This window comes from Vombatus ursinus, unplaced genomic scaffold (genome assembly GCF_900497805.2).
Source record: "Vombatus ursinus unplaced genomic scaffold, bare-nosed wombat genome assembly UNPS02014932.1, whole genome shotgun sequence".
Lineage (NCBI taxonomy): Eukaryota > Metazoa > Chordata > Mammalia > Diprotodontia > Vombatidae > Vombatus > Vombatus ursinus.
In genome coordinates this window covers 4,123,992-4,138,056 of record NW_020954710.1, presented here as the reverse complement: position 1 = coordinate 4,138,056, position 14,065 = coordinate 4,123,992, and the positions used below count along the sequence as shown (strand labels likewise).

The 14,065-nt window shown below is 39.8% G+C and overlaps 1 protein-coding gene across 6 annotated transcripts in view; it reads left to right on the top strand.

Moving 5' to 3' along the window:
• The window catches only part of VPS13D (vacuolar protein sorting 13 homolog D), a 329,312-nt gene that overhangs the window by 17,295 nt on the left and 297,952 nt on the right, over positions 1-14,065 (top strand). For 3 of the 6 annotated variants that reach the window (XM_027843934.1, XM_027843936.1, XM_027843935.1), the window contains exons 6-17: positions 1,410-1,526; positions 2,024-2,128; positions 2,888-3,082; positions 3,462-3,562; positions 4,390-4,558; positions 7,135-7,236; positions 7,425-7,626; positions 9,828-10,007; positions 11,161-11,291; positions 12,171-12,246; positions 12,756-12,926; positions 13,825-13,955. In XM_027843934.1, the coding sequence (XP_027699735.1) occupies positions 1,410-1,526; positions 2,024-2,128; positions 2,888-3,082; positions 3,462-3,562; positions 4,390-4,558; positions 7,135-7,236; positions 7,425-7,626; positions 9,828-10,007; positions 11,161-11,291; positions 12,171-12,246; positions 12,756-12,926; positions 13,825-13,955 (1,680 nt within the window). Of the gene's footprint in view, positions 1-1,409; positions 1,527-2,023; positions 2,129-2,887; positions 3,083-3,461; positions 3,563-4,389; positions 4,559-7,134; positions 7,237-7,424; positions 7,627-9,827; positions 10,008-11,160; positions 11,292-12,170; positions 12,247-12,755; positions 12,927-13,824; positions 13,956-14,065 lie in introns of those variants that run through there. The other 3 variants (XM_027843937.1, XM_027843939.1, XM_027843938.1) reach the window with 2 other exon arrangements.

The window sequence follows — 14,065 nt, the reverse complement described above, 5'->3', positions numbered from 1 at the left end:
CAAAGAGAAAAATGAAAATCTGTGCCTTTAAGGAGCTTACATTCTATTGATGACCTCTGAATTCCCCTTTAGCTTTAATTTTTGGATGCTGTGACATTTGTAATATAGTTGTTTTTTGATAAACCCAATAAAACAACTGCAAGATAGGAAAGACCTACTGAACATTAAAATTAAACTCGATTATTCCAAATTCTCTTTCTTTTTGACTATATACATATTTTTTTCCATATTATAATTGTAATCAATACATGCATTTTTAAAATTTTTGTTTTCTGTTACTTTCTATTTCCATTATTTCAGGGTTGATTTATTTGACTTCCCTGGTCCCCAGTTTCCTCACCTATGAAATGAAGTGATTGGATTGCAAGATCTCTTAAGGCCACTTCCACCTCTAAATCCTATGAGCCAATGTATATAGTTCCATGTATGGTGTAGTTAAATCTCTATATAGTATGCTTTCATTCTGAGTGTAATATATTTTGGATTAAGAAAAGCCAACTAAGTCATTTAACATCTGTTTCCTCCTCATCAGTTCCATTGTGATGATGCAGCAAATGGCAAGGAACAGTAATAATCTGAAAAAGGACCGCCTTGGTGTTTTTTGACCATATTTTCCGTTTTTATTGACATTCTGATTTGCCTTCCCCCTGATTTCTTTAGATATTTTTCCTGTCTCATGACGTTCTGTGCTAATTTGTGCAATTGTTAGGAGGATCAGCAGTGCTTACGGTGCCTATCTTTTTTTCATGGTGTTCATAAGTGACAGGAATAGGCAGAAGCTATTTCATTTGTAATTGTGTTGAGAGGAGGGGAACATTTGAAGTCATGGTGTTAAGTTCTGTTTCAGGAAGTTTTAATTTTAGGTACTATTGATTTTTTATTTTAATGTTTTGAGGCTGAGTGCACTTTGATTTTTAGCCCCTGTGTCCTTCCCATAAGGAAAGAAGATGCGTTACCAAACCTGGAAAAACACGTTCACCTTTTAAGCGTAATGGGTAATAAGGGGGGAGAGAGAGAGGAAAAACTTGACAGGTCCTGTTGGTGTTGTTCGTCCCAGGTGGCCTGTGCGACAGGCAGAACAGGGAAAGGAAGACCAAGTGACATTGGTCAGACACACGCTACTATGCCGTGGCACAGCTGACCAGATAGTTTAAAAGAAAAGAAAGCTTTTAAATTATATAAAGAGAATGTTCTTTCTTCTCACACTAATCCAAAGGAAATTGTCTGTGCCAGATTTCATGATTTTATGAATGCCATAAAATTCTGGGCATAATGGGTTTATTTGGTAAGTGTGAAAGTTTTGCTGGTTTTTTTTTTTAAGTACTCAAGAGATTAGTTGGCTTTTGTCCATAATGATTTACTAGCAAGTTGTCCCTTAGTAATCTCTCTTTTTTCTCTTTCCCATTCAGTTAAAAATTCAAGATGTCCATTTGCGATTTGAAGACGACATGACCAGTCCTTCCCACCCTTTTGCATTTGGCATCTGCATAAAAAATGTGTCTATGCAAAATGCTGTGAATGAGCCTGTAAGTATAAAATACTAAGACCAAAAAGGTATAGAGCAGTGGGCCAGAGAATTTGGTTGTGTTTTGTTTGTCTTCTTTGTGGATTGTCAGAGCAGAATGGAAAGGGTACTGTGCTTGTAGCCAGGCAGACTTGAGTTCAAATCCCACCATGAGCTCTTATTAACTGAATGGCTGTGGGCAGGTCTCAGCTGGAGTTTTATCATCTGTAAAATGAGGATAGCGGTACCCATGGTCTCCATCTCAAAGGGTTGGGAAACTCAGTTGAGCTGATATAAGGAAGGTACTTGGCAAACTTTTCAGCAGTATGTAAATGGGAACTATAACATTATTAGTATGAGATTTATTCTACTGTGTGTGTGTGTGTGTGTGTGTGTGTGTATGTATGCTTTGTGTGGGTCTGTGACTCCTATTGGTTATGGATGTATTCTAACCATGGTTTGGCAAAGGAAGGAAGCATTCACTGAATCCCCCCATCTTCCTTCTCTCCTCTACTTTAGGTACAGAAATTAATGAGGAAAAAGGAGTTAGATGTGGCCGAGTTCAGTATCTATTGGGATGTGGATTGCACTTTATTGGGGGATTTACCTCAAGTGGAGTTACAGGTGGGTGCCTGTTACAGAAACTTGGCTCCTCAGAGTGGGGAAGGACAGTGCTGGAGAGTCAGTCCCTGGCCTTTTGAATCCTCACCAGGATTCTAAATGAGCACAGCAAGTGTTTGCCCATGTGGGGGTCCATCAACTTAAACAGTTTTGAAAACTATTTCAGTACATTTGGCTGCCTTTGTAATCCTTTATTTTATTTTATGAACTTAAAAATGTCTTCTGAGAAGGGATCCATAGGGGCCTCACCAGAGTGCCAGAGGGGTCCGGGATGCAAAGAAGGTTAAGAAACCCCTGTTTTAAAGAATGAGGAAAAGTAATTGTAAAAGATTTTTTTAGATATAAAATATATATTAAGGACAACTCTAGCGATGCCATTTTAAAGCAGTTGTAGCCTGATACATTATAGTTTGTGATGAAATCTGAAAAAGTTAGACACACGTCAGTGGTCTCAGAAATATTTTTGCTCTTGTGCTGTTTTGCTGATTTTTTTTTGGCTATCTGATTAAGAGATGTAAATATGGTCATGTAGTTTAGCGGAACTTCCTTATAAGTTAGCTCATTATTACCCGTATTCAGATAGACCCCAGGTTAAATCATACTTCCCCAAATGTAATCCTGAACTAGAAAAGGTTGTTGGAACACATTTAGCCTCCAATTTAGCTTAGTTGAAGTACTTGTAGATCAAGTATTTGTAGATCAAAAAACAGACATTAGCAAAACTCAAGAAAGATGCCCATTAAAAAACAATTATTTAAACAGAATCAATTTGCTTATGACTTCAAGGAAGCAATGGACAAGAGCATGGAAAGCCGTGATCACCGCTACATCCTAGAGCCTGTATGTGCATCTGCCCTTTTGAAGAGAAATTGTTCCAAGGAGCCTTTGAGGTCCCGGCACACTCCTCGTATTGAGTGTGACATCCACCTGGAGACCATCCCCCTGAAACTTTCTCAGGTAGGGAGCCTTTTTTCTCCCTGTGAGGTGTGTAGGGTGGAGAATAGGAACTCAGCAAGGCTTGACACCCCTCATTTCTGGGGCGGAAGGTAGGTATGTGGGGGTGTGAATACGCAGTCTCCCATCTTATCGTTGCCCTCCCAGTATGATTTGTCCATGGAACAGCTGTTCTATGGAATGCTGCAGCGTGTGTACACACATGTGCATGTGCACACACACACCCCTCTACCTTTGCTCTGATTATTGAGCAAACGTGATGACTTAATGCTTGACTTGATATTAATTACCTGTTGTTCATTGCTCCTCTAAGATGCATGGGTGTCTTGATTAATGAAAGGAATTATTTCTAACTTGGTTTTCCTCCACTTCTTATGAAAAGCTGCAGTATCGGCAAATTATGGAGCTCCTTAAGGAGCTGGAGCGAAAGGAGAGGCAGCTGAAGTTTCGAAAATGGAAACCCAAAGTGGCAATATCTGAGAAGTAAGCGTGTTTGCGTTTTTAATCGTCCGGAAGATAGATTTTATGAAGTTGATCTGTCGGATTTCCCTTGACTGCAAGTGTACAGAGTTCAGAAATAGGCCGCGAATGTTTTTATTTAAGCACATAGCTCATGGACAGAAGAGCCTAGTAGACGCATTCTGTTTATAGAGGGGTATTACTGTTTTATTGTCCATTGATATCGTTTTGGGGGTTCCTTCTTCAAGAGTGTCATAAAAATTGATGAGACTCAGCTTAATTTAGATTGAAGATTACTCTTAAGGAGTTTGGTCTACTCATACGTTCTTTCTTTGTTAGCTTTTTCCTGATAGATTTTGGTTGATAATTTGGAATATATCCAACTTTCTAACTGCCATAATAAAGTGCTTCTAAGAGTTTCCAAGTAATAAGTTTCCCCCTTACAATTTCTGGGTTCGTGTATTTTCATTTATTTCCTAAGTTTTCCATGTTAGACCTTTAGTAATAAAGTTCTTGAAAATTACTGTAAAATAGACATTACCATGTAGTTACCTTTTGTTATGTCATTGGAGAGAAACAATGGCAAGGAAAATAAGAAATCATTGGTTTTTGGTTTGGGGAATCCAATAGAAGATTGGTAGTGATTGACTTTCCCGGCTAGACATATTTGACTTAAGCTAGTATTAAATTGAGTGTTCTAGGAGCACAAACTCAGGAGTAGCAAGGGGATGTGACCCTGTAATTTCCCTGGTAGAAGCCTGGAATTAAGGGAAAAAATATTCCAGGTAATCAGCTGAATCAATTGTCTTTTCTTTGTTCATAATGTAATTTATTATTGTGAAATATTTCAGTTGCCAGGAGTGGTGGTACTTTGCCTTGAATGCTAATTTGTCTGAGATCAGAGAGCAGAGGAAACGATGCACTTGGGACTTCGCATTGCATAGGGCCCGTGATGCTGTCTCATACACTGATAAGTATTTCAATAAGTTAAAAGGAGCCTTGCTATCTGCAGATGAGGAGGTGAGAAAATGGGAAATGACTGCTACGTTGACTTTTTGTGAATGACTTGGCAGTGGAGATCATAATGGAGGTGGCGGCTTGTGTTGCTGGTTTTCAGGTGTCAGAGAGGAGAAGGATGTTAATACCAGTGCTGAACTGAAATGGCTATGCAGCCAGCATTTCTTACCATTTGCTAGGCTTTCTTCTCATTACATGACAAAACAGAGTGATTCTTACTGCAGGAGGAATAAATGTCCTGGATCTCCTGCCTCGAGAAGGCCTTGAGGACCTCACGTTAGTCCTGGGGTAGAACATGGGGAGGGAGCAGAGATGGTCATGGGTTACTCCCATTCACATCCCTCTACTTTCTGGAACTGGCTTTAGTGGACCCTTGTTCATACGGGCATCTCTGTTCTAAAACTTGCCCATATTACATATGAGAACCTCCTCTCTATCCTCAAATGCCATGGCTGTCCCAGTACCAAATAATAGAAACTTTGGTTTATCTCTTCCTGAATCCTGTTCATTCTGAAGAAAGAAGACTACTTTGGGTCTGGGAAATGCTTTAATGATGATGATGATGATGATGATAATGATAGTTGGCATTTACATAATGCTTTCAGGTCAGTTAAGCACTATACACATGTTATTTCATTTGAGTCTCACAGCAGTCCTCTGAGTTGGATGATATTACTAATATCTTTATTTTTTGGATGAGGAAGGTGAGGCAGACAGAGATGAAGTGACTTACACAGTAAGATTCTGAGGCAGAATTCCAACTCAAGTCTTCCTGACTCCAAGTCCAGCTTTCTATCCACTATATCCCCTAGCTGCTCAGGACTCCACTTGGCTCCATAAGTAGATCTTCAGTCAACAAGCATTTGTTGAGCACCTACTGTGTGCTAGGCACTATGCTAGGCACTGGGGGTATACGTATAAAGAATAAGACATCCCTGTTCCCAGGCTAACTGTGGGTAGCTGTGAAAGGGTCAGAGGAGTACAGAACCACTGCTCCTGGGGCCATGGCATGAGTCTCTTGCCTCACCTTCCTCTGCCATCAGGCCATGACAACAGAAAGCTGGAAGGCCTTTCAGTGGCTGTGCTTTGCTTTTTTGTTTGCTGTGATTTTGTTAGTTTTTTTTTTTTTCCCATAAGCCACTGAATTTTTCTTCATTATTTTGGTTTGGGTGATGTCTCTTAATAAAGCATTTCATTAACAGAAATCATTATAGAAACATCGAACTATTCCAATCAAGAGATGTTCTTTTTCCTTTTTAACGGGGCTATTAAGACAGGATTTGTATAGCTTGAAAATCATTCCCGTCATTTCATACTGGAGTTCTTAGACTTTAGTGGCAGATGTGTGACTCATAAAATTCCTTTGATATCAATGCCATTGACATTTGAAACCAATTCAGAAGTTATGAGAAGAAACTAAATGTGGTTCTGCTTCATGTTATGTTCTTAAGGTATAGCCAAGGAGGTGGGAGGAGATGAACAGCTAATTTATAATGGCTGCATTGTAATTATAGTATGATACAAATATAATTCCCTGTCCCTCACTCCAGAGGCCCCTAAAACAAGGGCTGGAAGGAACTGTTTGGGAATGTGCAGTATTCGAGTGTATCTGCTCTTTGATTCCCTCGTATATACGTATTTGACTGTCACGCTTTTCCAACTAGCGCGAGACAATAAGCATGATTCACACCACAAAGACTCTGTCCTGACTAATTTGCTGGATGAATTAGTAGTGGGAAAAAGGTCTGCTTTTAGGGGCACAGATGTTCTTAGTGCTGTGTTTGTACTCGTAAATCCTTTTGAAAAGAAATCGATATATTACAGACTTCAAGTGAAACATTAATACAACTAATTAAACTTGCAGTTATTTTGCAACTATTAATGAATTTGACCAATTGAATTTCAATGTAAAAAATGCTACAACTTGTCAGACATTCATTCTGAGTCTCCAGGTAGTTTTGTTCATCTGGTCATCCCATTTACTTTTCCTTTTACTTAGTTGTCATTAGTATGTATCATGTTCTTAATTTTTCTTTCAAAAATACTGCTCTTTGATCTCTATATATGTAATATACTTTCTAGACATTGCATTATGATTATTATTATTATTATCGTTATTACTACTACCCTATTATCATCATTATTTTGTTTTATGTTTGGTCTGGACTGGTATAGGGAGCTGTCAGTGTGGAAGCTTTCCCCACTGACGTGGATGGGCAGCTTCTCTGCCTATCTGCTTATTGCTTGGGGCACTGAAGGTTTTAGCTGATCTGCCCAGGGTCACACAGCTGGTCGGTGTCAGAGGCAACCCTTGAGCCTAGGTCTTCTTCCTGAGTCAGCTCTCTATTAAGTAAGCCACACTGACTCCCACACAAGATATTGTCTGGGCTCAAATGGAGCATACTTAATTATGTGGGAAGACTGTTTAATGACAAACATGACAAATATGCACTCATCTGATAGCAAATGTAGGAGAGACACATTGGTTTTGGAGTGTTACGGCCACGCTTACTTAGGTGGTTTGTGAGGGTGTCCAGTTTGACTGGGCCATGAAACCTGTTGGTATTTCTGTGGGCTAGGAAGAAATGTGTCGAATCGAAGAGGAACAGAGCTTTGAAGAGTTAAAGATTTTACACGAGTTGGTTCATGACCGATTCCACAAACAGGAGGAACTGGCAGAGGTAAGAAATTACTCTTCTCTTGACAGCTTATTCAGACTGCTGTGCACCTTGTATGCTCTTTAGGCATTCAGTCATTCCTTACAACCTCTCTGCTTGGGGTAGGCAGTGGTGATAGGCTCTTAGAGTGCAGAACAGTTCTCACTTTTTCCTGTGGTGCTCACATTTGCTTGTGTTTTTGATTGGAGCAGAACCTACGAGAACCTTTATCAAGTTCTTCTGGAGAATCCCCCATAGACCCGGAAGCTGGTGGAGGCAGTGGGATGTTACAGTATCTTCAGTCTTGGTTTCCTGGATGGGGAGGCTGGTATGGTCAGCAAACTCCTGAAGGAAGACCGATTGAGGGGCTAGTCCCAGAAGAGCAGGAACAGTGGAATCCTGAAGAAATCCTTGGTATGTGTGGAGCTGTACTTTACAGTTCCCTTCTTTTAGGGAATATTTGCTTAAGGTAAAGTGCAATAACTAGTCTCAGTAATGAGAATTGAATGAAAGAGTGGAGAAGCATTTATTAAGTGTATTATTACACCTTACACCTCCAGCTGTTCTTTGATCCTGGGCCACTGGCCTCCCTGCCATTCCTCTCATAAATCAATTGATTTCCCAACTCCAGGTATTTTCCTTTGCTGTTCCCTGTGCCTGGCATCTTTTCTCTTCATCTCTGATTTCTGGCTTCCTTCAAGTCACAGCTAAAATCTCACCTTCTACAAGAACACCCTTCTCAGTGCCCCTTTATGCCAACTTTTCCTCTGTTGATTAGTGTTTTCTCCCATCTTTCTGTATCTTGTTTGTACATAGTTGTTTTCATGTTGTCTCCTCCATTAAACTCTGAACTCCTTTAAAGCAGGGACTGCCTTTTGCTTTTCTTTGTATTCCACCAGGTTTAGCACAGTGCCTGGCACAAAGTAGGTGCTTAATAAATGTTTATTGGCTGACTGTGTGCCAAGTACTCTGGTAAGTGCTGGGATTACAAATACAAAATCAAAGATAGTCTTTGCCCTCAAGGAAGTTATATTCTAATAAGAGAAAAGCTACACAGAGGAATGGGAGCTAGGGAGAGGCGTTTTGGTCTGGAAAGTTACAGCGATAGATAGAGAGTGGGGCTGTAAGGGAGTAGCTTGGCAGACCTCATCCAGGACCAGTGGTAGAGTTGATTTGATCATGGTTCCAGAACTGGGGAAGGTTATTCATTTGGTAATGAGGTAGTTAACCAAGGTTTTGGAGGAGATGGGTGGAGAGTAGAGAAGCCTGGTTGCTGGCATGTTCCTGAAATAGTGGTACAGGAGAGATGCCTTTCAGCTCAGTGGGGACCTGTGTTGGAGTTGATGTTTCATTTGTGTATATGCCCTCAGATTTTTTTCATATCGTTTAAAAAAAAAAGTGTTTAGAAATCATTTGCCTGGGTAAAAAGGGCCAAGTCTTAAACCACTGTAGTATATACACTTTCAGAAAGAACCATAGTAGCAACTATTACAGGAAAGTAGACAAGAAGAAGATGAAAGCTTTTAGACTCTAACCTGGCTACTGGAGTGTTAGTCCTAAATCTCTGAGCTAGAAATGAATATTAGTGTAGAATTAATAGAATATCAACTTCTTGTCTTGTTGGTTTTATAATCAGATGTTAAATGTCCTTATAAAAAGTTATTTCCTCCCCCCCCAAGGAATCCACATTTTAATTTAACAAATATTTTCCTATTTTTTTCCCCTGTTTAAATTGAATTCTCTTCTGGTTATGAAGGAAAAAAAAATCTAACTTTCATAGATGAGGCATGATGGTTCTTTATTTGCTAAATTTGAGGCTACTTTTGAGCTGAAGACTAAGGCTAGTGGTTTTCCTCCCTTTTACCATTTTTGGCTCTGCTCACAGCCTGTGCAGTATTTTGTATATGTTTCAATGTTTTATTAAAAAAATCTTTGTATTGAACATAAATACAACTAGACATGCTTAGTGTAATTAATTATGTTTAAATGAATTAATTTCATTGTATAAAGTTACTTTTCATCATCAGTCTCTGAGTCCCCATCAGGATCGTTAGTCCATAAATTTTCATTCACTTTTCCTCTTATGTGGTAGAGGTGGCTTGGCTTCCTGGTTAGAGGGCTGGACTTGAAGTCAGGATGACCTGATTTAAAATCCTGCCTCTGATATTTGCTAGCTATGTGACCAGGGGCAGATCACTTACCCTCTCTGGGCCTTAGCTTCCTCATCTTCATCTATCCAGTGGGAATGACATGGCTTGGAGTCGTTACTTCAAAAGGTTGTTAGGAAGATGAAATGAAATAATGTATGCAAAACTTTCTGCCAAACTTTAAACTACTGTACTCATATTTGTTGTAATTGTTCTGATTCAGCTTTTTATCATCATTATCATTATGCTTTGCATTATTTCATAAAAGTCCATCTGGATTTCTATATGTTCCAAAGAGCTGCTTCTTACAGAACGAGGTCTCTACTTGTTTCCTGTGAGTCCATCTCCCTTCTTCCCCCATTATTTCTGTCGTAGCTGAGTAGTGTTGCCATAACTATCATTGGGGTGCTTGAATTCTTGTTCATTAAAATGCTCCATCTAAAGGATCCTGTCGCTTCCACTCTACAGGCACTGAAGAGTTTTTTGACCCAACTGCAGATGCATCTTGCATGAACACGTTCACAAAGCGAGACCACGTCTTTGCTAAACTGAATTTGCAGCTACAGCGTGGGACAGTGACTTTATTACATCAGGAGAAAGGGGCTTCTCCAGGGAACGAGAGTGCTTTCATTCAGCTTGAATTTTCAGGTAGGGGAGAGACGTTCACCCACTGACTTTCATCTCCCTAGGCATTGTACACTTAACTGCTTCCTAAATGTTTGATCAGCTTGGTGACCTGATATCGGAGCCATCATCTCGGTGCTGTATTCTTGTTATTTTTGTTTAATTCTTCATTTCAGCCCCAAGGTGGCCACTTGCCCAAGTTCAGCAAGAGTTTATGAAGGCTGAATAATAAATCATGCCAAATTGTTTAATGTATTGCTGTGCTAGCCTTTGTAGGGAAGGAAGAACTGGGCTGGCACGAACTTTTTGTGAACTAGCAAGCGACTTCTTTGCCAAGCTTCTTTACATAGTAATCATGTTGGGGGAGCGAGACAGACCGGTGCAGTGTAGACGACACTGAGCTTGGAATCGAGAAGCTTGGGCTGACGTCTTACCTCTGTCGCTTCACTAACTCTCCGTGTGACCATGGGCAGGCTACTTTTGCTGTGCAGGCCACAGCTGTCTCATCTGAAAAATGAGGTGAAAGCTGAATTAAGCTCTGTCTGAGAGCTCCTCTGACACCGAATCCTAGGGTCATTAGAATGTGAGCTTTTTGAGAACAGGGGCTGTCTTTTGCCTCTTTTTGTGTCCCTGGACTTAGCACAATGCCTGGACCATAGTAAATGCTTAACAAATATTTATCGTATGAATGAATAGTGCAGATATGCATTCTACTTAGATAATGCATGTGAGATTTTGAGACGTGTCTCAGGTGAATTTCAGCTCGGTGTTACCAAGAGTGAATTCTGGCTTCGCAGAGTCATCACGTTACAAAATGCCAGAGTTGGAAGGGACCTCAGAGACCATCAGGTCCGGCCTGCCACTGACTGAGGCTCTCTACATGGTCTCAACAAGGGGTCATCAGGCCTTCATGAGAAGATGTCTTACTGAGCGGGGTCCATGGCTTCCCACTGCCCCAGATGTGGGCTCTGGCTGTGTGGTCTGAAGGCAGGCTCCCAGCTACATTTGAAAAGACTCCTAAGTGAAGAACTTTCCTTGTCCTGGCCCCTTGAGTCAATCAGCTGTTGAGAATGAGAGGGCTTGTGATCTGCCGTGGCACAATTTAAAACTTGAAAGTATGAGTGATATGTTCAATTTGACGGGGCAAAATACCAGCTCTCGCATTTGTCTTTTCCAGATGTGAAACTCTTAGCAGAGTCCCTGCCTCGGAGGAATTCTTCTTTACTTCTGGTTCGGTTGGGTGGATTATTTCTCCAAGACCTGGTGACTGAAGGAACGATGTTTCCCCTTCTTGTCTTCCCTAACCCTGTACGTACCATGGTGTAGTTTGATGTATCCCCACAGTGTTGCTCTTTATCCCTTCAAATCCCTAAGACAAGTGAAAAATGTTTTCAAGCAGGTGATGTTGAATGCTAATTTTATTCACTCTACTATCTGACCACTTCTTAGAGAATAGACGGATTGACTTAAATTTATTTGTCACAAGTTTGGGGGTGGTACTTGTTGGAAGTTGAATGTTTTCATCTTTTCCCGTCTTGTCCTGAAGTCACCCTGAATAGTTGGAGTAAGGTGCATTTTCTGACGTGAAAGAGAATTGTGTAAGCACCCATCTTGCTGCATTTGGAGGCTAATAGCTGAATTTCTTCCTTCCTGACTCTAATTCATATGCAGCCTGTCCTTTGCTGCTTTCTGGGTATATTTTCTAAACCTGAAAGGAAGGAAATATCTCAAGTGATCAAGTGATCTCAAGTGGTCCTATTAGGCCAAACTTGGCCAAAGAGTTAAGTTAGTAAATTGTTTAGCTACCACTCTGTTCATTGCTACTTTGTTCTAAACTTGGAAGAATCCATTCCCCTTTCATATTTTATTCAGAATCAACTGAAATGATGGCGGTGCACAGAACAGGCTACTGTGGTAGGGTTATATAAGAAGTAGGGTACACAGCTTCTGATTTAGCGGGGACTTGAGTTCATCGGGGGACAATATAAACCCATGAAATAAGCAAAAAGCAATATAAAGTAATTTATGTCTTAAGCCCAGCATGGACATGACCTGTGATTTTTTGTTTTTTACATTGAGCATACATTTATGGTGCATTAAAGGCTTGCACTTCCTCATCAAGTTGAAGAAAAATACATAGTGTGCCTAACTCCTCTACCCTCCTGTGTATTCTGTGTTGTAAAATAGCAAAAAGAAGTTGGCAGTGTCTCACAGTCTCTTGGTCTCCAAACAACATCTTCAGACAAAAATGATCAGTGTCCTGGTAAGTTTTCACATGTTTTTGAGATTACAGATATTTTTGTATTAAATATGCTCTTTGTATCAGATTAAATATAATATGTTTCCTTGTTGTGCTAAGTTAGAGATCAGAAAAGTAGAAAAACATAATGCATTCAATTTTGAGTGATGTTACTTTGGTCATGCCAAGTGATCACCGCCCAACTCTTCTTGTGGTTTGTCATTGTGACCGTTTGGCAAGTCCTTCACCTAGGAACCAATAAAAAGTGCCTTATTTTCCTCACTTGTAGTAATGGTGAAGACTGTATGAATTTTCTTTTTGGTGCTACCATTTAGAATTAGTCAATAGAAATCATTGTAAATTCCTTTGCCAGTATAGTGTTGTCATCATGCCAAATAGCTGAAGTGATAATTTAGTACATTTCATCTCATTTACAGATTTCCCCCAGATATGACCTCTGTGCTCTTTTAAGTAAAGGAAGAGCCTGTTTTTGACCATCTTTCCTTCTTATTAGATCTATTTTCTCTTTCCAGCCACTGATCCAGATGCTCCAGTTTTCGAGATGCTCTATGAGAAGAATCCAATACACAGTCACTTTGAAAGGAGGCTGAACGTCAGCACCAGGCCTTTGAATATTGTTTATAATCCTCAGGCCATTAAGAAAGTAGCAGATTTTTTCTACAAGGGAAAGGTTCATACCTCAGGTTAACTTTTTTGGTTTTTTTTTTTGTTGTTGTTTTATGTTAATTTTTTTTTAGTTTTTTAATTTTCCTGGTCATTTGCAGGAGCTTTAGCAGTATTCGTTCCATAGCAGCAATAGAAAGATCAGTGCGGTAAATAATTAGAGTTTCCCTTAGTTCTTAAATTATAGTAAGAATCCTGGTGTTGCCACTTTTTTGCAGAGAAAGCAAGATCCTAAAGTATTATTTTCTCCCCTTTTTTAAGCTTCTTGTTAACATTCATTTTCTTGGAGCCCATATTTTTTGATGATGAACCTACTTGACCTTTATTGATTTAAGGCCTTAATGGAAAGGCTCAGGGAACTAGGCCTGGAGGACAAGAACAGTGTCTATGTTGCTTCCTTGGAGCAGCTCCACTGAGAGCTGAATAAATGAATAATATATATGAGAATTGATAGTGAAATAATAATTGACTAATTGCCATCCACTCTTCCCAACTTATTTGTTTTAATTCTAGACAGTTTTGTCTTATTTTTGAAGCACTCCATGGAAAAGAAAATTTAGCTGAAATATATATATATATTTTTTTTAGCCCTAGACCAGATACATAATATAGGAGGTATTTCCTCTGCCACTAAATGTTAATGTTTTAGTTATCTGGAATATAGTGGCTTAGGTCCAATGTAATGTGGTTGAAGAAATCAAGGACCCTTTTAATTGAAGACACCTCGATGTACTATCTCATTTGTTAGAGATGACTTCAAGGCATATTGCTGTAGGGAACTCTCATGGTTGTTGCCCTTTCTTGAGCATGGTTCTCCTCAGGGAAGTAACAATTCCAGGAAGAGACTTCCTTCAACTCTTCTGCCCATCTAGCCAGCCAAAGGTCCATTTGGTTTCTTGTCTAATTTTACTGTTCCAGGTTTTGGCTATCAGTCGGAACTTGAGTTGAGAGTTGCTGAAGCTGCTCGAAGACAGTATAACAAACTGAAAATGCAGACGAAGGCCGAAATCCGACAAACTATTGACCGTTTGCTAGTGGGTGATTTCATTGTGAGTGGTTGTACATAAATGCTTTTGATTTGTTGGGTTGTTGATAATGCTTTAGCAGCTGATCCCAATTTGGAGTTAGTTGTAAAAATTAGACACTTGGTCTCATAAGG